This window comes from Lissotriton helveticus, chromosome 9 (genome assembly GCF_964261635.1).
Source record: "Lissotriton helveticus chromosome 9, aLisHel1.1, whole genome shotgun sequence".
Taxonomy (NCBI): Eukaryota; Metazoa; Chordata; class Amphibia; order Caudata; family Salamandridae; genus Lissotriton; species Lissotriton helveticus.
Window position 1 is genome coordinate 1,003,132,886 of NC_136070.1, and position 23,828 is coordinate 1,003,156,713.

Genomic DNA, 23,828 nt, shown 5'->3' on the forward strand with positions numbered 1-23,828 from the left:
CGCGGTAACAACATGAGCAATCAGAACATGAGCGGTTGTTCACAGCAATTGTCTTTTTCTCACTTTGTTCACGTTGAAGTACAGTGCTAAATGATCATTTGAATTTTGTATAATTACGCTTCATTTTCTAGAAATGTCACCTAATTACATGAAAGCAAATTAATGGAATTTCACACACCCCTAATTGTTACTTCACCTCTGGCAATGGGAGCTCATAACTCCAGTGCTCCAAGCACTACAATCACTACAGATAGCAAGACACTGCATTAAAAGCACTGCAGCATACATATGGTAATCCAAGGAAAGGTCCCAAAGTACATACAATTAAAGTTCCTTCAATATTCCCAAAACTGGACAGCGTCATTTATCACATGGCTCAAGGAACAAAACCAATATTTAAAATTTACCTACACGATTTCAAGAACCACAATGGTCTTCCTGGACTTGAATGTCACTGCCAATGGAGCAGGCATAAAGACAACGACCCACTTCAAGACCAGGACAAAGGATTGCCTCTTAAGCTTTGACAGCCATCACCCGAGACATCTGAGGGATAATTTACCGTTCAGGCAGTTCCTGCGTTTTCAGAGTAACTGCTCCGAGGTAAGGGATTTCAAACTACAAGCAACTGACCTCAGCGGCAAGTTTAAAGCATGTAACTATCTAGATTGAATAATATCACGCACTAGGACAAGAGCTAGGAATAACGAAATGCAAGCCATTTTGGAGCATACCAAAAAGGAACCAGACACGTCACGTCCTATATGTATCACAACATACAACAGTGCCTCAAACAATATTAGTAAAACAATAAACAAACACTGCCACATTCTGAGTGGATGCACAATGACGCTACCCAAACCTATGTTCTCACACAAAAGGAACCGTAACTTAAAGGACATGTTGGTACACACCCGGCCATGAAAACCTTGAGACAATACACCCAACAAGGTTTTCTGGCACCCATCAGTGGCCACCATCCCTGCGGAAACTGTAGCGTGCGCCACATCACAACCACCAGTAAAAAGATCGCCTTTAATGAAGGCACAACTTGGGAACAACGGTAGTTCACTAACTGTGAGTTAAAGAAAGTTATATACTTGAACAAATGCCCTTGCAATCTCCATTATGTGGGAATGACATCAAGGAAAGTAAGAACACATATGTGCGAACATCGTAGTAACCTAAGATGCCAACAAGCAACTACTAAAATGACCTCTCATTTTCTGGAACAGAAACACACTCAGGGATTTGAGATGGGCTGTGATCGAACTGATTAATAACGAGGCTGACCTTCACGTAAAGGAGCAGAGATGGGTCTATAGACTCAAATCACATGACAACGGATTGAATGAGAATATACAGTGGGGACTGTTTACCTAAATACAAAACCCTTCCTTTGGTATGATCTCCATTTGGTAGCACTCTGTACAACTGCTCCTAAACACAAAACCCATACTTTGGTATGATTTCCTTCTGATAGCACCCTGTATGACTGCTCTTTTTCCATTGGGTACATTAGATCGTAACTAATAGGTTCATTACTGCCAGTCTTACATAAACCCTGTACTCACGATACATCAACCCTAGGTTGTCAGTATCATTCTTTGCACTCATGCAGTCTGACAATGATAACACTAGGACGTGTGGGTTTTCTTTGTCCATCGTGTCTATGAAGTTGTTCAATCTTTCCAATTATCCACGGGGGTAAGACCAACGCCAATGGAGAACCTTTTTTCCTTTTTTTCATTTTTTTACTTAGATTAAACACTTTTATGAATAATCCGGTGAGGACACGAGAGAGTTACCTTGTGTCTACTGTGATTGTCAATAAAGTTTTAGAGGTCAAAACAGTTTCTCAAACTCAGTATTATCCTTCTAACTTTTTATGGTGGCTTCAAATAGCTTTGATTATTTTTGCCTATGTTAAGGGGTAGCTCAGAACTCGCACATCTGTCCCATGTTCATCACGCGTTTTAATAAAGCTTTTTTTGCGCGTAATTAATTTTTCACAGAGACGCCTCTCTTTACTGAAAATGATCCTCCCTTTAAAATCTTCTCGGTTTTTCCAAACCATAGATCACTGATTTTCCAACAACAGGCTACGGCTTTCTTTATTTGTAACCACTAGCACCCAAGTTGTTATTTTTGGAAACCCGGAAATAGCCTGACCAAGAGATCATGAACAGCGGTGCACGGTCTGGCCTTTTTGATAATTGAGTGGCATGCCGAACGCTCACGTGTTTATAAGCTACTCTCCCAGCAGCTCCAGTAACATCAGAGCCTCATTGAGTGCAGACAGGTCTACAGTGAGGGAGTTGCCTTGACAGAGTAAGTAGGGGCGTCCTCAGGACACAGGCTAGGTTTCGCTGCAAGAATATCCTACCTCCTCAATCTGTTTTCACAGAATTATCTATATTTGACCAGACGTGCAGTCTTTGGCTACAGGCGTCCCTCCTTTAACTTCTCAATGGACTCATGGGGCCCAATGATGGTAGCATTTTGAGTATGAAATTATCTTTAAACACATCTATGCTGGTGACACTATATTATATGTTATATGTTTGTATTGTCTTATTCGCCTCATTTCCACAGATGTACGCACGCCTTTTGGCATGGTTTGAAAAATATATTTTACCACCACTTCCACGGAGTTATCACGACGTATGAAATACCATTTGGACCTTAGGGTTGTGTCATTTTCAATCACTCCTTTCTCTTTATATCCTTGCAGGTCTTTTTTGATTTAACACAGACCAATTAGGCGCTGTATGTTTATTGCGATTTTTTATTATTATTGTGTTTATTGTAACACCTTGAGTGGGAACATCATTTGACCTTTCTAGGTCTTAATGAAATGCTTTGGGGATAGGCATGAAAGTTGAAACTAGTTGACCACCGAGGGAAAAATTAGGTATTTACGCCTAGAATTTTTCCCACACGTACCCAGATTTTAGTATACCATTTTGGGGGTAGGAAATAAAATTGTATTTGGACCCACTAATCTGGCCTTTTTAAATTTTTCTTCACTTCTGCAAAAAAAAACACTCCCTTCTGATTCACCAGAAGTGGTTAGGTGTATAAGGACACCCCTGTCTTTTACTAGTTAGTGCTCCCGTGTAGTCGTAGGTAGTAGCACACCCCTGTCCGTAGAGGGCAGGGATGGACCCTATGATGAAGCATGCCACCAAGGGGAAACCCAGCTGGGTGAGAGTTTTATGAAAAAGAAAAAAAAAAATTCTTTCCTATTGAGTTTCTGCAAGTGAATATAAATACCTCTCCTTTTTCTTCCTTCGTATAGAGGGTACCTCTCTTGATTATTTACATAGTACCATGGAGGACAGGTCCCTATTTTGCCTACCTCTTCTCTCCCCCTTTGTGTTTTTCATATTTGCAAGCTGCAATGCACTTCTGAGAAGGGCCTGGCACTTTTTTGCAAATTTAGCAATGTCTGGAATTAACAGTTCCCAATGCAATTTCTCCTTTTGAAAGGGGCCCTAAGTGTCCCATGTGTAATCTTTGGTAACTCTGTCCCCTGCAGTGTATTCTATTCATAGGCCCCGTTCCTGACATTGGTAATTTTGCAGGGGCACAGACCTCTTTGCGAGACATTTAATGCAGTATATTCTATAGATCATATTGGCTTCAGAGCCTTCCTGAAAAACGAAGAAAGATAATTAGTATATTGTAAGAAAGTGTCTCTATATAATGGATCAAAGTAAGGTACAGTGTGTATAGAGTCCCTAGTCTACAGAGACGTGGCAGAGGTTAAAGTTAGATATAATCTTATTCTCTAAAGTGGTAGCTTGGTCGAGCAGTAAGGCAGTATCAGAGGACAGTGTAAAGCATTTGTTGTACACACTCAGTTAGCAAATGGTCTCACACACTCAAGAACTGAACTCTAGGCCAATTGTTTTATATCATAAGATATAGTTGTTTAATTTTAGAACCAACAGGTATCAAAAGATACTTTTTTCAATATGAGTGACTTTAGGTAATTACTTTGCAAATAAGCAATTGACTTTGTAAGTACAATAGCTACAGTGGTTGCAATAGCTAACACAATTTCAAAGACAATTTAACATTGAGCTCAATGGGTTTTTCTAGATAAATGCAATTGATTACCTTATGGATCACTTTTCTAACCACAGGACTGGATCCTAGATTCAGTCCCGGGACATGAGCTGTAAACAGATAAGTAAAAGCGTTTTAGTTACAGTAGTGATGTTTAAAGAATATAATTGTATTTGAAAAGTTGACAGAAACTTGTTCAGCTGAAATTACCAATGTTATCCTATGGAAGGAAATTCAAGTTGCAGGTAAAGTGGGTTCTCGTTACTTTTGAAATCCAGTACTGGACTCCTAGGTTCCGCACTGGGTCCTTTATCTAAAGCAGGTAAGTAATTACGTTTTGGTAGTTAGTACGATTTTTAAAGAATATTTGTGGTTTGCAAAAATCGACACTTAGAAGAAATTTCACAGAAACACAGTCAATGGTTTCCTATGGAAGAAAATTCAGGTTACTGGTAAGTACGGTTAAAATTACTTTTCAGGGTTTGTGCTGGGCTAGAAGGTGCAGCACTGAGGTCTCTCCTGATCACAGGTGTGTAAATTAGAATTCGTTGTTTGGCTGATTTTAGGCGAATATTTTAAAGTTCCAAAACTCCACACTTAACCTCATCAGCGCAGCGCAGATTCCTGCGCTGTGCTGAAGGTTCTAATGAGCCTACCGGCTCATGACGGAACGGTTCCGTCATGAGCACAGCTCAACCGTAGCTCATGACGGAACCGTTCCGTCATGAGCATCGTAGGGGTTAAAAGAATTTCTGAGTGAAACCAGTCTATGTTAGCCTATGGAAGAAAAGTGAGTTATCGGCTTTTAGGTAAGTACTCGACTGGCAGAGTTAAGGTTCTGGGCATAGACTCAGGGGTCTCCCAGGGTCAGGTAGGTACAGTTGGTACATCCTCAGCGACACAGGGACAGCTGGGTGCAGAGGTAGTTAGGCCCAATGTTATCCAATGAGAGGCAGGGGGACTTCGGTTGGTGGCTGCTGGCTAGCAGGCCACACGACTGTGGGAGCTGGGCACCTGGTCACTTGCTCAGGGCAAATGGGGAAGTAGGATAGGACACAGGTTGCACTGCCAGGGGCCCTCAGGCGGCTGGGTGCAGGGTGCTTTTGAGCCGTCGGGTGCTCAATGTTATTCAATGGAGATCTTGAAAAGGGAACAAAGGCTGCAGGCCCGGGGACGGTGGATCTTCTGGAGCGACCAACACTTCGAGGGGTACGTTGGGATCTTGGAGGGTAGGTAGGCACCCCGGAGTTGGGCACAGGAGGCTGGGGGGCGCCGGGTGCAGGGGTGTCTTTGGACGTCGGGAAATCTTACCCTCTGATGGTTGCGGTAGGAGGGGTCCCTGGTTCTGAGTCCGCAGGCGTCATCTGGTTCATCAAGGAGGGTCCTTGGGCACTGGATTCCAGGTCAGAATCGCCGGGGGATGTCCTCAGGGTCTTTGTCCACTTGTGCACAGGCCGGGCTCGGCGGATGCAGAATGGCTGGATTCGCTGTTCCAGGGTGGCACCAGGGGTATTGCTGTCGAGCAGAGCCACTGCTCGTGGAAGTCCCAGTCTCTAAGAGGGTCAAGGCAGGCAGGTCCACCGGGGTTCTCGAGGTTGCTGTCCGCAGGAGACGCCGGTATTTAGCAGGAGCAGGTTCAAGGATCAACAGGCCTGAGGGGCTGGGGCCAAGTCAGTTGGTGTCGTCCTCTTGTTAGCAGCTGCACGGCAGATCTTCTTCTTCTTGGTCTTCTTTCTTGTTTCAAAATCAGGATCTGAGGAAGGAAGGTTCAGGGTGCCCCTAAATACTACATTTAGGGGCGTTAGAGGTAGGGTAAGGGCAGGGACCAATAGGTCCCTGTCCTGGGGTGAGTACAACCCCTATCCTGCTCCTCTCCTGTGGGAGTGGGGCTGGAGCCTATCTCTAATTGGGAAGGGCTCCCCATCTTCAAGATGTCCGGAGCTTGGAGTTGTGCTTCACCTCTCCCACCTGAGGGGTGGAGTTGGCACAGGCTGGCACACCCCTTTCCTAGTGTAGGTTTTCCCGCCAGTCTTCCCGCCAGAGTGGGGGTCAGAACTGGTTAGGGGCCAGTTGCAGAGTACAGCAAGTGGTCTGGAGAAGACCACAAATATGGTATGCCTTTGAAGCTCCCCCTGCCATCTTGGGGGAGAAGCCTAGCACCTCGCCCAGGATGTGCATTGTTGCAGGCCCAGGAGAGCGGGGACTCTCCACCCAGGGGTCCAGCAACATGTCTGCTGTGTGGCAGCCTAGGCAGCCTCTCAGACCAGACGTGGATTGTAGGTTAGGTGTCAGGGAGCATCTCTAAGATGGTCTCTGTAGTGCATTTTACATTAAATCCCACACTGGCATCAGTGTGGGTTTAATGTGCTGAGAAGTTTGATATCAAACTTGTCAGTCTTCAGTGTAGCCATTGTGGTGCTGTGGAGTTCGTTATGACAACCTCCCAGCACCATATACTGTTAATGGCATCACTGCACTTACAGTGCCCAGGAATGGCACAGGGTTCAAGCACCTGTGCCCACACCACTGGCATAGGGCACCCAGCTAGAGGGGTGACTGATGGATACGAGGGCAGTGGGTTTGTGGGCATGGCACACAGGGATGTGTGCCATGTCGAATCTTTGTTTAGGTCTGCACCAGGACACTCAGTCTGCCAAGGCAGGGTGTGGGTGTCAGGGTGCATGGCCCCTAAGGGTGGCACACTAAGTGCTGCAGCCCTTAGGGGTCTTCTCTGGTCACAAGGCCCTGGGTACCTAGGGTACCATTTACCAGGGGCTGACATGTGGCCAGAGATGCGAATTGGGTTTCAGCTTCAATACAGTTTTTAGGGAAGGAACACATGCTCTGGGCACCTGATTGGCAGGAGCCCAGGGCACACTCAGTCAAAGCACATCATCAATTCAGCAAAAAGTGGGGGCATACCATGCAAGAAAGATGGCACTTTCTCACATACATTTATTGATGGAGTTCAAGGACAGACCCATAGATAGTTTTCTTGTAAATACAAAACAAGGATCACTCTTACTGAGTACTAGCAACACTTGGAAGGATGGCTAGTAGTGGAGCACAAAAGGCGGGCATAAAGTAACTCAACCTACCTGTGACGACACCTTGCAAAAGCTCAGGGGGTGGGAGCGGGGGGTAGTATGGCACATACCCATCTACAAATACACGCAGAAATAAGATGATGGAAGAATTGAAGAGCTTTCCCCCATGGCCATTACAAACAAAATCACAACCTCGAACAGATTGTTCAAATTATCAAAACAAATAAGATTATCAAACAGTTGCTGCAAATGTAGCTGTAAATTTTAATTAACCTTGTTGCTGAAGCATTTTCTGGAACTTTGCCATCACATAAAAAGGAACCTTTGTAAATGTAAGGCATATATGACATCTTGCCATCAACCCATTTGAAGGGAACAAACACTTAATATTTGGAAACAGCCTTTACAGTGTGGGCTGAGACATGCGTGCCATTTACCCGCAAGCGGAACCACACTTGCCTTAATGGGCGGGGTTGGGGTGTGATCTTTACCATGCATATCCCTTTACTAATCATGACTTTACCACAACATTTTGTGGTAAACGCTTGCATGGAAAAGGGATGGGTGGCAAAGGAATGCCTTAAGACACATTTGTTGTTGGGGCAGAGGTATGTGCAGTTTAGTCATATGTGCTTCTTTCATACAACCCTTCAAATAACAGGTGCATCATGCAGAAAGAAGGTAAAGTCAGGAAATCAAAGGGTAAACAGAGGGCAAGGTCAGAAAGGCTGAAGGTGTAAGGAGCAAGGGCTTTCTGCTTCACTTACCTCATAGTATTTGGGAGGAGCGTTGTATCTGTAGTGGCTTCGGCCAAGCTCAAAGGCCAGCATTTCTAGCTTGTCTTCCTGTCCCAGGCGGGCCACACTCTTCTCAATGAAGGACATGACCCTGCGGTTTAGAAAAACAAGGCAATTAAAAGATGGAGGAGAAAGTGGCCTTATGGATGGATTTGAACAAATTCGACTTTCCACCTCATACAGCTGAGAATGTTGAAAGAGTCTCTCCGTTGTATCTGCTGAAGCAAAGGATTGCCAATGTCGTCAAGACATCTGCCATATTTTAATTCAGACTCATGCCCACTGAGAGGGTGACCAAGTATTGATGTTTTCAGGAATTTTCTGGTCTCAGTCCCACGTTCTGGATGGTAACATGAGGGCAAGCACAGTTACACACCCAACTCAGCTAAAGGGATCCATAAACTGAAGTTATGATAGGGTAGAGGGTGGAATGGAGGTTTGCAGAGTGGAATGGTGTGTTAGATATAGTAAATCGTTGGGGGTGGCATGGATGTCATTTATGGGTCCAAGGGTTGCAGCTGTTACCCCTGGCTTTCCCCTTGCAATGCTTGACATTGCTTTTGGAAGCCCTGGCCTCAGAGCTGGCAATGTCAGTGCGTAAACACAGAGGCACGTAAAACTCCTTGTTTTAGGTTAATTTTTCATAATACTAATACTGGTATATATTTTTCACTATAATTGCAATAAAAAATGGAGGACAATTAGCTGAAACAGGATCTTTGGTGCCTACTTAGGTAAGTAAAAAACTGCTTTGAAAAGAATGTTGTGCGCGAGCTTGCAGTGAGAGTGTGCTTATGTGACAGAGTGTGTATGTATATGTGAGCATGTGTCTATGTGTAAGCATCAGGGCCAGACTAGGATCGCAAACCAGTCCTGGCAATTGTGTTCGACCTGCCCCAGAGGGTGGGGGAGGGTGAGGGTGGGGGGTAGGGGTGAGGGTTGGGGGTGAGGGGGGTGGGAGGGTTGAGGTGGCAGGAACACTGCTGCTGTGCTTTTGTTACAGGAGACTGATTTTGAAACGGCCCCAGTAACAAAAAAGGCCAACCCGGTCCAAAACCGGCCCCCACCCTACCGGTCCACCAGGGAAACGCAAGGTGCCAGCTATGGCCTGTCCACCCCTGGTAAGCGTATGTGTCTATGTGTCTATGTCTATGTGTGAGTTTGTGTGAATGAGTGATAGTGAGTGAGAGTCAGTGACAGGTAATAAGTTAGAATGTGTAAGATTTAGGGCCTAATTACGAGGTCGGTCGGAAGGTATTCCGACCAACTGCTTATTGAAAGGCTTTCAGACCAACTCATGTTTCCGAACAACATTCGGTCGGACTCCCATTCAACTTCAATGGAAGCGTGTGTTCCGACCGACAACACAGGCTCCCACTGAAGAAAGGGGTGGGTGTGGAAAACCTTGCACCTTGTGGTGGGCACCCCATAGTACCTGCCACACTGTACATGGTTGGAAAGAGGGGACCCATGGGTGCCCCCACGGGCCCCAAACTGAGTCCTCCAGGTGAAGTCAGTTTCCGACAGCCGATCTGTGTCAGACAGACCGAGCCGGAACGGCTATCAGAATCTGACATTGCAACCGTTCGGTCGGAAACACGGCCCACAGAGCTCTATGATTCAGCTCCGACTGACTCGGACTCTCCGAATGCCGGTCGGAACCGAGTCGGACTCGGAATGACCGACCGACTACCTTGTATCATAATAGGTTGGTCGGAAATGTTTCTGAGTTGGTCTGAAACATGGCTTCAAACACTGGTTTGGTCAAACGGAATGCCATTCGAAGCCTTTCTGACCTACATCATATTGAGGCCCTGAGTGTTTAAGTGTGAGTGAGCCAGAGTGAGTGATGAGTGAGTGAGAATAAGAGAGACTGAAAGGAAGAATGCATTAGTGTAAGGTAGTGTTAAAGAATGTGACTGAGTGAGTGAATATAAGTGAGTGAGAACATGGTGTCCTGTTCGTGAGTCTGTCGTTGGCCCTGGCATATGAAAGGCAATTCTTGTCTTATAGAAAAACCCACTGCAAAATACTGGCACTGGCATACTTGAGGCAATTCTTAACATGACAGGCACATGTGACAGAAAACTGGAGGTAATTCTTGGCATATTTGGCACCCATAGTACAATACTCGCATCGACATACTAGAGGAAATTGTTGCATGTGGGGCACCCGTGGAAAGATGCTGGCATACTAGAGGAAATTCTTTTCATAGGGGAACACATGGTAACATGCAGATACTAGCACATGGAAGGTAATTCCTGGCATAAAGGAAGGCAAACTGACATATGGGAGGGTGGCAACCATGTACAAACTCCGATCCTGCCATGCAGAGGTAATTTTTTTAAATAAAGGTCTCCAATGGCATTTTGACAACATAAAATCCAAAATTCTGACACTAGCATATTGGGGGCACCCATAGCATATGGGGCATCCATAACAAAATGCAGGCTCCGGCAATATGGAGGTCATTTTTCACATATGAGGGCACCCGTAGCAATCTTTGCAAAAGCAAATTGAGTCAACTCCTGGGAATGCCAGGTTTCAATGGCTAGGCACACCATGAAAGGAGGATCAATCGTTGTCATCATGGTTGTCATTTAACATTATTTCTTGGAAAATGTTATCAGGGTAAATGGCCACATGATGTCAGTTCCTGTGATGCCTTTAAGGTCAAAGGTGGTGATGTCATTTCTGCTACCCCTGGCATTTTGGTGACTCAACATTATTGGGAGGTGGAGGGAAGGGGATAGATTGGTCGAGTTTTGGGTTAGAGGCGGAACAAACTTATCAGATGGTAGGAATTGTCAGAAATGGAAACCAAGGAGTAGATTTTTAGGGGTTAACTTTTCTGCTAAACTGACTTGTAATGCTGATCGAACACTTCTCTTTCCTAGTTCCTTTCTCACGCCAACATGTGATCAATGGGAAAATTGAGGCAATCTAACCTGTGCATCTGTGGGTTCCATGCTGCATCTCGCTATTAAATGAGACATGATGTATTTTGCAAGTAGAGCTTGGGTGGGAAAAGGGGAGACTTTTCCCTCAAGCTGGCAACATGCTGGCAACATGCAGATCCCCCCTTCCTATCTATTGGCTCTGCAACTTCAGAGATAGCACAGGCTGACAAGAGACTGCCACACGCCATGCCCCATATCTCTTTACAAACCTAGGGGAGTGAGACAGGTGGGATGATTTTACTGCGATTTGTAGCATCCTGCATTCAGGCCGAAGAAAAATTCAGGTTAACAAAATCTTTCAGCCAGCACACGAGTACTCTGAAAGGCCAACTTGCAACAGAAACGACCTTGGAGCATGTGGCGTGCCCTTTTCTGACATTTGTGCTGCACTGTTCCTTCACACCATCTTTTCAAGGTCTACCATTTGGGCTAAGCAATGCCAAAGACGACCTCTTGTACAGTGTAGATGGATCAATTACTTATCCTCCCAACAAGGATCATCAATTCTTGGAGGGCTAACTGTACGTGGGCAGCACCAAGTTTGTGGGTCAGCACATACTACTGGTAATGTGTTGCCGCTGTGTTTTTATCGCAGCATCTACAATTACTTTCCAACAACTGTGAATGTTTATCTTTCTGCATTAACAATGCCTCGATCGATGTATAGCAATATGTCTTTCCTAATGGTCCTACGTACTAAGAAGGTCAGCCACTGATTTAATCTTTGTAAGGTAATTGGTCTCTCCACGAATCTAGCACCTTGTTCTGGGCTCTAAGAAGAGGACCAGCTGATATGAGACAGAACTACTGGCAATTGTCATGTTGGAGGCAAACTTAGGGGTTTTTGTGAGACTAGTTAGATTCAGTGGTTGGAATGTCCTTTCATGACCTGAGTGACCAGCTTTCTGAGAGTGGTAAAGCTTTCCAGGAAACACACCAATCATTCTATGTAAACATAGCAATTTTTCTTATTTTTACAAATTATTTCAAGACCTGGCTGTTTCCAAAACAGTTTTGGCCATTTCATTATTTAAGGTGTAGTTAGCTGTCTTATTTTAGAGTAGCGCCAAAACTTTCAAACAGTTAATAAATGAATGCATAATAACTTTGTGTTTTTTTCACTCTACTCCTCTTTCTGCTTTTTCTGCCTATAATGTGTGTTTCTTTTTCTAACAACTATAGAGATTTTCTAGGGTAGGTATTGGATTACGTGCCTTGATGCCTTCGGGCTTAGTCGCGCGTTACAAGATTCCTTTCATTTCATTTAAAGTGTGAATGTCATAGCATGTGGACCATCACAATAGCAGAGGTAATATTACACAAGTATATACATTCAGACAACCTATGATCACTCTGGACTAATCTCGGGACCTAGCAAATGTGCATCATTCTTATTTGTGTGTAGTAAAAGGACAGGATTCATTTCGTAACAGTAGATCAACAAAGTAGATGGTTAGTCTTCTGAGGGCGGGGATAAGTTACACAAACCAGGACTATTGACCATATGTGGCATAAACATTTAATATGGGAAAAAGTGATGTACCAGCGGTGCAAGGGGCCTGTAAAGAAGTCCCTCTTTCCTTGCCAATCAAAGGGCCTCATTAAATTCCTGATTCAGAGGGAGCCCATATTTGTTGTGCATTTGGTTACGCTAGCATCGCAGCTAGCCACTCCACTGTAGAGGCAGACCATGGCATCGGCATTTTAGGACTGTTCTGTATCTCACGTGCCCATGGTTCCAATGAGAGTGCACGTAAAATGGAGTGAGGGCTAGCCTTGAACCCTTATTTTCTGGCTGCAATTAAATTGGTTTGATGCTCTGCCTTCCTTCTGTTTTCAGAAATAAAATGCAAAAGAAAATACATTTCTGAATGGTAACACATCTAATTACTTACTTCGATAATTTTCCTAGTAGTTTACTGCCACATTTTACAGCAGGGAACTGTTTAGCATTGCCACACATGAAATACTTATCATTTTTTTAGACATGGCATTTATGACATCAGTCAGTGGTTAATTTGTAAAAAAAATAAGTTCTGCGGTCTCATAAGAAGGCAGCTTCCTCCACTCCATTTCTATTGTTAGAGCTACCTAACACAGAACAAACTACTAACCATGAAACCCTACATGTTTGGAGAGGATGTGGCCTAATGGCTAGATTTGCCGACTTTGGAACTGGGGAACCAGGTTTGAGTCTCACCGTCGGCTCAACTTCCTATGATTCTGGGTTAATCACCTAGGGCTAGATGTAGGTAAATCAGATTTACCGCTTCATAAATACCGAATTTTACCGATTCGGTATTCATGAATTGGTAAATCTGATGTAGGTATTAATTCGGTAAAAAATACCGAATCGGTATGATTTGGTATTTACCGATTCTGTAATCACAGAATCGGCATTTGCCATTGATTCCTATGGGCCTTGAAGCCCCTAGGAATCAATGCCAAATACCGATTCGGTAATTACAGAATCGGTAAAAATACCGAATTGCCAAGGGGGACAGGGTGTCACTTTGACACCCTGTAGCACCCCAGTTTTTGCCTTGTGTGCAATGTGACACACATATAGGCCCTTAGGGCATGTCTGTGTGTCACATGGCATAGGTGTACATGCACAGATGTGCATGTACACTGGAATTCGGAATTTTACCACCCAATAGGATTGGGTGGTAAATACCGACTCCTAAAGGGCCTGTGGCACTCTTTGAAGTGCCAGCTACATCTGGAATTACAGAATCGGTATATTTACCGATTCGGTAATTTACCGATTCGGTAATTTTACCGAATCGGTAAATATACCGATTCTGTCATTTTCCGCCCCCTACATAGCAAAACCCAAATACCGGTCGGTAACGGCCGAAATCGGCCGTTACCGACCGGTATTTGGGCTCCTACATCTGGCCCTTAATCTCCCTGTGCCTACCAAAAATGAATGTGTCCTTATCTGGGGCTCAAGCGCCGGTGTTGATAATTAAGTACTGGTGCTGAGCACCGGAAAGCACTGGCTCCAATTAAGCACTCTATCGCCCTCTATTCCCATTTATTGTCAGCAACCAAGGTGAAATTTTGCTGCGGATCACGTCAAGGTCATTTTTACCTGTTTTCAAGGATCACCTGAAAAACACTACTTCTGATCTGGAGCCTCTCCTGTGATGTTGTTAGCCCTCGCTATGCACTCCTGAGTTTCCGGTCACAGCTTTTATATGCATGTCTGTCGTGGGATGTCCAAGCTCAAGAAGACACTGACCGACTTGACCATGATCCCTGTTCATCTTTCGCACACCACTTACAATAAAAGGTAAAATCAGGCACAGATTTTGAAGGTGATGCTGCTCTAAACTGCAGATGCCAAATTGTTGTGCCAGTTACAGCATTTACTAAATTTTGGCGCACTTTTTGTAGCAGATGTTAATTTCTAAGTGTGTGGCATACGGTAATGAGATTCAAACTGACAGTCCACCAAGTGTGTTCTCACCTAATCTGGGGAGAGGTAGAAGCAGACCGAGAAGCAGCTTTGCATGGTGTGTCTGATACACCACTTTAGTTTGCAAAAGTGATCCTGCTTAATTTATATCAGTGGTTGCGGACTTCAGAACGCATGTTTGGGGAAAAGGACTTGTATTTTATCATCAGACTTTCATCCATTGCAAACGAGAGAAAGCAGATAAGTTCGAATAAAAAGAAAGGGGAAAATAGGGAAAACTGTGAGAAAGGGAGAGCGTAGGGATAAAAAAGATCCTGCAAGAGTCAGATAAAGAGACATGAAGGATGGTGGAAGAAAGAGACAAGACGTGAAATCAAAACTATAAATTTACTTATTAATTTATTTAGGATTTGTAGAGCTCGACTTTTATCCAACTAAGGGATCCTGGTGCTGGGGCAGCTCTGGTAAAAAGATTTTAAGGAATACTGTACAAAAAAATACAAACTAAGCTCTTAAGTGTAGAAGGGAAAAATTTGAATTTATCATCAGACAGCCGGAGTCCGCGAGTGCTGTACTTGGTGCTATTGAGACATGATCAATGAAGAAAAGATTATGGTAGTCCTAAGTAACCCACAATGGATGGTTCAAAAGTTTTCACAACCATCACTATATGAGGAAAATCCCAAAAATGCATCAAAACATAGGGAAAGCCAGTAGACGTTTTTAAGGTACAGATTCACCTTATCACTTCAATGTCCATAAATTACTAAAGAGAAGCTAAAGCTGTCAGTCTTGGCTAGTTACTCGGAGCACACAAGGTTGGGGTTGATATCTAGGACTTATTGGATAGTGATCACCACTATGATGAGCCCAGTAGGCCACTCAATTTTATAATTCTCATTAGGCACTAATCAGGCATGAGGAAGTGGGCCCCTTTGAGATCATTTTGGTGCCTTAAGATTGCACATGGTCCCACCCATTAGAATACATCATACCCTTGACATGATTTTTAGCCATATTTGCAATACACAGAGAGTTACTGAGCTGTTTGTTCATTCAAATACCACAAGAGGCATTGCACGTGCTTTACCCTGAAGTCAGGCAAAGAACTCGTGGACTGATGGTCTGATATAGGACTATCCTTTCCCAAAACTAATGTAGAGCTATTTAAAAGGATTCTGCCACCTGTCTGAATCACTTCATGCTTGTGACAACCCCTTTAGGTCAACTGGACTTTACACATAGTAGGTGTCACTACAAAACAAGCATATAGGCAAACCTTGGAAGTGAGAGCACCCAAAAGCTTCTGGAAAAATGGTACGGTACAAAAATACTGTGGATTAAACATTGTCTGACAAAAATATTCTGTCATAATTTATTGTCAAAAATATCACCCCATTTGAGTCACTCATTCACCCAAAGCATTTAGTGTACTATATTTAGACACAATATTTATGTCAGATGAAGCTTTTGTTAACGATATTTTGATATTCAATAAAAAAAGAATAACACAGAAAATAAAGTAACCTTTTTCTGAAGCATGCATTATTCAGATGTTTTTGTCAGCACTCACTCTCCATTGCTAACAGGCTACTCGCCAACCGATTTTAACAGTAAAATAGTCCCTCAAAAATTCCAATGGAGGCAGAAGAAAAATTCTGTAGGCTTGCATACAATGTGTGAAATCCAGGTTTTTGCATAGAGGAATGATCCAGTATCTTCTATGCTTTTTGTAGGCTGGGCAAAAAAACAATACGTGCAAGTCGTTTTCCTGCTCGCTATTACAACCAGGACAATTTCTTGGAGAAGACGGACACCCATTGCTCGTAAAAGCTCTAATTGGCAGGGTGCCGTATATCCACTGTAGATTCAATTTTCTAGTTAAAACAGGAAAAATATCATTTAGAACACCTTCAAAGTAATAAAAGTCTTTAGTGAGTAAAAATGTTGCAGATAAAGTGCCAGTTTGTGCGTTCTGTGTCAGGGCGGATAATTTACTTTCATAATACAACTTTGCCAAATGTTTGCGTGGGACCCGACTGTAGGCGGTCTCTGGATCAGACCACAATAGAGGCAGACCTAACCTCCCAAACTCCTCTCTCAGATACTTGAACCATGGGAGTTTCCCCACAGTAGGGAGTCTTAGGCTTTCCAGGAGCTCCAACCTGTAGTTCATGAGCTCTGGGGGGGGTCCAAAGCCTCCGCCAAAACGTTAATGGTTTCAGACCCAGTTCCTCATCAATGGGTCTGAGGCCCAGGTCAAGCCTAACCGGTGCCAGGGGCGTGCTGGGGGGCAGAGCCAAGAGACGCCTTAGAAATTTGTTTTCAGGGGCCACAATCTCGGGTCTACACTGGTGCCCCCAGAGTTCTCCGCCATATGTTACTGCCCCCCTTGCCTTTAGTTTATATATTTCTAGGGGTCAGCCAATCGGTTTGACGGAAGATATATTTTCACACAAATCAATTCACTGAAAAAAATGTCAGGGAACATGTTCGCAAAATTGGCACAAGCCTGCTTGACCTGTCGTACAACTACTTGGGGCACTGGGGTCAATAAAAACATTTAGATCATTTTGATGTGGCTAACCTAACATATTAACTCCCTTAATGGTCACACAGACGTTACCAAGAATAATGTGTTTACCATGCTCCACACTGCTCATCAAGTACCCCCTCATCTTAATCTCTTACCTTCCCTACCCACCTGGCCTGCTGTCCTTGCAATGTAGGGAAACATTTTTCTCGAAAAATGTTCCAAAAATTTACTCATAAATGACTGTGAGTTTAGAACATGAATCGCACAACATGTTGACCTCCATATTATTCACCAAAACTTTGTCTGCCGGATAAAGAGAAACTCTCTCATCCATCTACAAAATAACTTTTACTTCTTCACTCTCTTCTAAATCATTCACTAGTAGAACAACCTCCTCCACAACTTCTTTGACATCACTATTTGTATCACTTTTTCTCATTAGGTTTAGCCAATTTGCCAAGAGTGCAACAGCAACTGGAGAAGTATCCATCTTGACCACACTGGTTACACACAGCTTTATTGCTGAACAACCATTGCTGTTAGCCATTTGACCAAGATGACCACACCTGTGGCACCTTCCTTTAGATTTTTCCATATCTCTGTTTACACTTTTAGTATCCACAGCCGTCATTAAATCCTTTACTATATTTTCTTTGCGCAACTAATCTACACAGTTTAACATGTTCAATTCTTTTAGCAGTAGCAAGAAAATCCTCCAAAGATGTTTGTCCTTAAACCACAATTCCTCTCCTATTCTTTCACTTTTACAGTGCAGCAGGAACTGATCTTTTATGCATTCTTCAACTAGAGATCCAATTTTACATGAAGGTGCCTACTTTCTTAGATCTGTCACATATTCCTCCATTGATTTGCTTTTGGGTTTGACTGACAAAATGATAATGTTACAAAATAGTACTCGTTTGTGGCAAGTAATGTAGATCTAGTTTTTTTATTATCACTACAATCTCATTTAGTCCACTTGCATTATCCTGATGAGTTTCTGAAGATTCTCCACTAAGTCATGTCCTTCTGCTCTTGGGGTGTGCATTCAAAGAGACAATTTGAGCTCAATAACATTGAACTCCTCACTTTTTATATGACCACCAAGTTAAGAAGAATCTATCAGTGACCACATGGTTTATAAGAGAAGATAATATTGATCTCCCTTTTCACCTTTATTAGATGATGAATAAAGTCAAACAAAAAGTAACCTTCTGATATCTAGGGTTAGTAAAGAAGACAATCTCCAGTTCCCAGAGTGTTATTACTATAATTACCAATAGAACAGTGCAGATGAAGTGATTAACTAGTTTTACATAACAGTGTTTTACCATTGTTCTTGCTTTAAATGTTGCAAACTTAAAAACAGAAAATCAAAGATTCCTTCATTTGCACATCCCGCAGAACACAAAAGAAAACATTCCAACTTCCTAAAAGGGCCGCCAATGCAAATGTGTAGTGGTACACTTACGTCTCTTTCCATGTTTGGTTGGGCTTGATTTTATTTCTCTTCAAAACCTGCTAGGAAGTCTACCCAGCACGGCTTGATCTGGTATGTGTTGGTCAGTCTATTTTTAAAGAAGATTCTACCAGGCAGCCAATACGCTCACAATGATCAGTCCAAACTCACTTGAAAACGAGCTGCACTTCCTCCTGCCGATCCAGAACTACCCATCTCTTAATACTCTTTTTATACAGCTTCCTTCCTCATGATGCAGTGTATGCCGGTATATCAGATAGCAGATCACCTCACAAACTATTTCATTTCTGATGTGTAGCTGAGAACATCGAGGCGGGCTATTTAAGAAGATCATACACATGGTCCTCATAGCCTGTGAAATGATCTCAAATAACATAGACAAGGTTGGTGTTATGATCAAGACTTTATTGCTACCTCAGTCAGAGCCCAGCTCCAACTGTCCCTCCACCTTCAAAATAATTTATCATTCTAGCATGCTATGATGAAATGTGCCAGTAGTTAATGGAAGTAGAAAGAAGGTAGATTGCTAGTAATATCACATATGAAATCTCACAAACACCTTACTTTCCTTTGTGCACTTACCTGTACGACATTTTGTCTTTTGATAATATGGTCACATTAACGTGAACCGTCAGTATGTTTAATCCAATATTCTCTACTACAAAAGCAGAAGTAGTATTGCACAAGTATTTACACTGAAACTATTTATTGTCTGTCTGCACTAATTGTTGGACCTAACAATTGTGTTGCTAAAGGGACATGCTTTTCACTTCATAAAAGTGAGCAAGGATTTTGAAGGTGGTGCTGCTCTAAAATGGAGATGGCAATTTGTTGTGCTAATAACAGCATTTACTGAAATTTGGCGCACTTTTCATAGCAGATGTTCATTACCGAGAGTGCAGCATACTGTTATGAAATTCAAATTGATGACCCGCCAAACGTGTTCTCACCTAAAAACAGAGGCAGACCAAAAAGCCACTTTGCAAAGATTGACACATCACTTTAGTTGCAAAAGTAAAAATCTTTATCTTCAAATATTTAAGACTGGTTGCAGGTGGTGGGATCAGAACGTATTTTCGGGGATAAGCACTTATTTTTCATCATCAGACTTTCATCCTCTGAATGAAGGAGAAAAGCAGAGCAGGGCAAAGGAATTGGGGAAAGAATGACAAAGGGAGAAAGTAGGGATTAAAAAAAAATCTTGCAAGTGTCAAATAAAGAGACAGAAAGCATATGATGTTGAAAGAAAGAGGCATGATGTGAAATCAAAACAAGAAAGCAATTAACTTATTTATTTTGGATTTGTAGGGCCAGGGCTGGACTGGCCGTAGCGGGCACTGGGCATTTCCCCAGTGGGCAGCCAGATCTGGGGCCGGTTTGGGACCTGGAGAGCCGTTTTTGCTACCTGGGCCAGCAATATCGGCCCCCCTGTAGCAAAATCGGCCAAAACCAGCCATGGCAAACAGCTCGGCCACCCCCCTCCTCCCCCCCAGGGGGACCAACCGAGCAGTTTACCATGGAAAGCTTCAGTTCTCAGTCCGGCCCTGAATAGGGGCGCTATTATTACCTAAGTTATCGGGGCACGAGACAACGACGGAAAAGGGTTCTTAAGGAAAACTCGGAGTTATACCTTGCACTTTAAAAAAAACATTATTTACAAATGATGTATTGATGTGTAGAATGAAAAATTCACTCTTGCACTGTTTGTAAAAGGTCACCAGATAGCTGGAACCTATGACTGTTGTCCTTGGTACTATTGAGACTTGCAATTGGCTAGAAGAGTCAGAAGATTCCTGGAAAGTTGTCTGGATTCAAGTCTGACCAGAGCCAGGCTGGAATCCCGAAGAAGGCCTAGCAAAAATTTTCAAATCATCCCCTCCTCCCTGTCTGCTAATTTCTTTGCATTCTCTCCATCTCTTTCCCTCTTTCCCTCTTTCTCTTTTTCTGTCTTCCTCTGTCACTCTCTTTCTGCAGCCTCTGTGTCTGCTGCAATAAACGCTGTGGTGCTGGAGTCAGACGCAATCGGCCATCAACCTTCAAAAATCAGCTTTCAATCCAGTCCCTTGAGGAAATGCCCATTGAGTTGAATGGCCAGTCCGGACATGAGTCAGACAAACGTCTACATTTCTTTCTGAAGCATATGGTTAAATAAGAAAAGAGAAGCCTGCTAATGTGGTCTGAGGTCTGCAAAGAAAGCTGAAAACACGAGTAGAGCTAGAGGCAGATGGAAGTCCTTGAACCTTCTAGATCTTTCTTATTGTTCTATCCCTAGAGACATTTGAGTCACATACTAAAGATGACATTTTTCAATATTTTTGATAAGCCATGCCTATTTCCAGATGATCTTCAAATCTTTTAGGCACTATTGCTTCATGGATGTAAATGATGGGCAGCCCAGGATAACAGCAGCTACCCCTCGCCTGTCCTTTGTTACTGCTTTGCTATCCCTGAGTCATTGATGAAATGGGAGAAACAGAAAGTGAACAGGGACTTTGGATCCCTCTTTACATTCTGTGATTTACACTATGTGCCCACTGCCTAGCCCACAACAAGCAAGAGATTGTTGATGGAATTGTCATGCAAATATCTATCTATCTATCTATATATATATATTCACAGAAAAAACCTAGGTTTCAGGCACGTTATAGTTAGAAATTAGCATTTAAAATACCTTAGAAATTCACTGAAAAAAACATAGGTTTTACGGAAAGTTATAGTTAGTTGGACATTTCACTCGTACAAAACCAGAGAAATTTCCCCGTTATAGTTAGTTCAGCTAACTATAAATCGCACTGCTGATGACGTCACACATTACATCACTCATGACATGGTCAGTGACATCACTGATGACATCACTGATTACATCTCAAATGACATCTCAAATGCTTTGGATTTTGGGAGAGAGAGCAGATTCCCCTGCTGACTCTTCCAAAATCCAAAGCAGAGTTTGCTACTGCAGGGCGGGGAACATGCTCCCACCCTACCGTAGCAAACAGCAGTGTCCCGGGGTGGGCACCCTGGGACACTGCAGGAGCCGGCCCTGGGGGGTGGGAGTCCCCAGGGCCATCGAAGGCTCCAGGAGGGGCCTGTACAATTGCAAAGCCCTGGGGAGGTGGTGGTCCCCGGGGCCGGGGGGCCACTTTGGACCCCCGATTTTGAATTTTAGTGCTCTGGGGAGGTGGCTGAGCCCCCCACACAGGTAAAATTTAACAAAATTAAAGCCCCAGGGGGGGGCGTTTCCCCGGGCAGCGGGGGGGATTATTCCCCCACAAAATGTTTAAAATTAAGCCCCGGGGTGGCGGTCCCTGGGGCTTGGGGGGCCTTGGAGGCCCCCAAACATAAAAAATACAAAGCCCCGAGGGGTGGCGGTCCCCGAGGCTGCGGGGGGCCGTGAGCCCCCGGAAATATTGATAGAAAGCCCTGGGGGGTGGTAGTCCCCGGGGCTGCGGGGGCCTCCCTGGGCCCCCACTATTACATTTTAAATGCCCCCGGTACCTGGCCCACCCGGGGGTTAAAAATAAGGAAGCGAGAAAGCCCTTGCTTCATTTTTTTTTTTTCCGTGTGGATCCGCGCACCCAGCGCGCATTCTGCTGTTTTTTTTTTATTGCTTTTTTTGGCCCTGGGGGTCCTTGTGGGGCCCCCTGAGCAGGCCAAGGGGGTCGGGGTTTTTCAACCCTGTCCCCTTTTCTTGTTTTACGCCTTGGCTGCCAACACTTCCTGGTTCGGAGTGTTGACAGCCAATTAAAATGCAGCTTGTGACTGGCAGGGTGCGCGGATCCACCGCGCCTCTATATATCGAAACTTTTATTTTTTGTTTTTCTCAGCAACTACTGAACAGATTTACACCATTTAAGAAAAGGAGTTCTTCCTGAGGCAACGGATACCTTCATGCCAAATTTGGTGTAATTCCGTTCAGCAGTTCGAGCTGTAGCCGTGTCTAAAGTTTGCTATGGAAAATACATTTTTTTACCTCTTTTTTTTTAATTTCTCAGGAACTACTGAACTGATTTACCTCATTTAACAAAAAGAGTTCTTTCTGAACCAAGGTCCACCACATTTGGTGTAATTCCGTTCAGCAGTTCAGGCTGTAACCCTGTCTAAAGTTTCCTATGGGAATTAACATGGAGAAAACACGTTGTGGGACCCCCTTTTTTCTCGCCCCCCCCGCATTCCAAATCACTCCGAAACTTGTGAGATAGGAGCTGACCAGAGCGGGCCATAAGTTTTGAAAATTTCGCAAAGATTCGTCAACTGGCGCCAAAGTTATTGGGAGAAGAAAAAACGCTTTTCCTATGGATAATAGGTCCTAACTATAACTACCTACTGGCGACCGCCAGTAGATAATATATATTATCTACGATAGACGAAGAATACAATATCCTGTACAGCGGAATCACTAACAGTTTCATCATCTTATTTATTGTGATGTTGATACCTCCCCATCAAGCATTTACGCTGATACAAGAAATATTGCACATATATTTTGTACAGTTTCTTATTTTTCTGTTTAAACATTTATGTTTTGTTTAAAATGGAACCAGGAATATTTACTGATCGATTGACTGACTGACTAAGTTTGTCTTTTATGTCTATGGTCAGGAAATTCTTATGACTAGGCACTAAGAGGGCGTGGTGTTTATTCACTAGCATTTAAAAAACGAAACAAATTGTAACAACTTTACATGTGACCAAGGGCCCACGGGCCTGAAACATGTTGTGCTGTTGTTGCTTCACCTGCACATTAAATTCTTCTGAAGCCAGATCCTGTGGTCCGTTTCTCCTTTGCTTCGCCGATCTGGATGATTGGAGGTGGCGTGTGGAGTTTGTCTTTCGCATATGACGGCAGTAGTTGGTTTGCTTCTGCTTACGGACCCCCTTTCCACAAGTTGGCGTTTTCTTCAAACCACCTTTGTTTTTTGGATCCTATCGGGAACTACGGAAAATGCCCCCTCACACAGCCAAGAATTGGTTTCACCGCCAGTAAGGAGGAAACGAGCTTCACCTGGGTCGGAGGACGTAGGGGAGATCGGAGTACACACCAAAACGTGGTGAGACTGCATGGCAGAGTGGAGGTGGAAAGGTTAAGTGAGATCGGCACTATAAGCGAAGTTGTAGCTACCAGGGGAGAGCTGGCGCTACATTCGCTCTAATCGAAAGGTGCAGGTGTGCATCAGCATGTCGGCAGAAGCTGTCCGCGCTCGAGCAGCAGAGACGGAAGAACTTTTTGGGAATATTGTAGCGGCTGCCGCCGGTTCCATCAATGCCACGAATCAACAAGCATTTACAATGCAACGGTCTCGCCTTTGCAAAAGTTAGCGCTTTTGGCATTGTAAATGACAAATGTTTTATTTATGTGTTGGTTTTGGAAACAGATAAATAAATGGCATTGTCATGAGCAGTAGAGAGTGAGTAGTAGAGAGTGAGTAGTAGAGAGAGTAGTAGAGAGTAATAGTGAGTAGTAGAGAGAGTAGTAGTGAGTAGTAGAGAGTGAGTAGAGAGTAGTAAGTGAG

The 23,828-nt window shown here is 43.6% G+C and overlaps 1 protein-coding gene across 1 annotated transcript in view; it reads right to left on the bottom strand.

Moving 5' to 3' along the window:
- Positions 1–23,828, bottom strand: part of LOC144783119 (neuroglobin-like) — a 106,505-nt gene that overhangs the window by 18,196 nt on the left and 64,481 nt on the right. Inside the window, exon 3 of the mRNA XM_078662266.1 lies at positions 7,889–8,009. Coding sequence (XP_078518392.1) covers positions 7,889–8,009 — 121 coding nt within the window. The remainder of the gene's footprint in view (positions 1–7,888; positions 8,010–23,828) is intronic.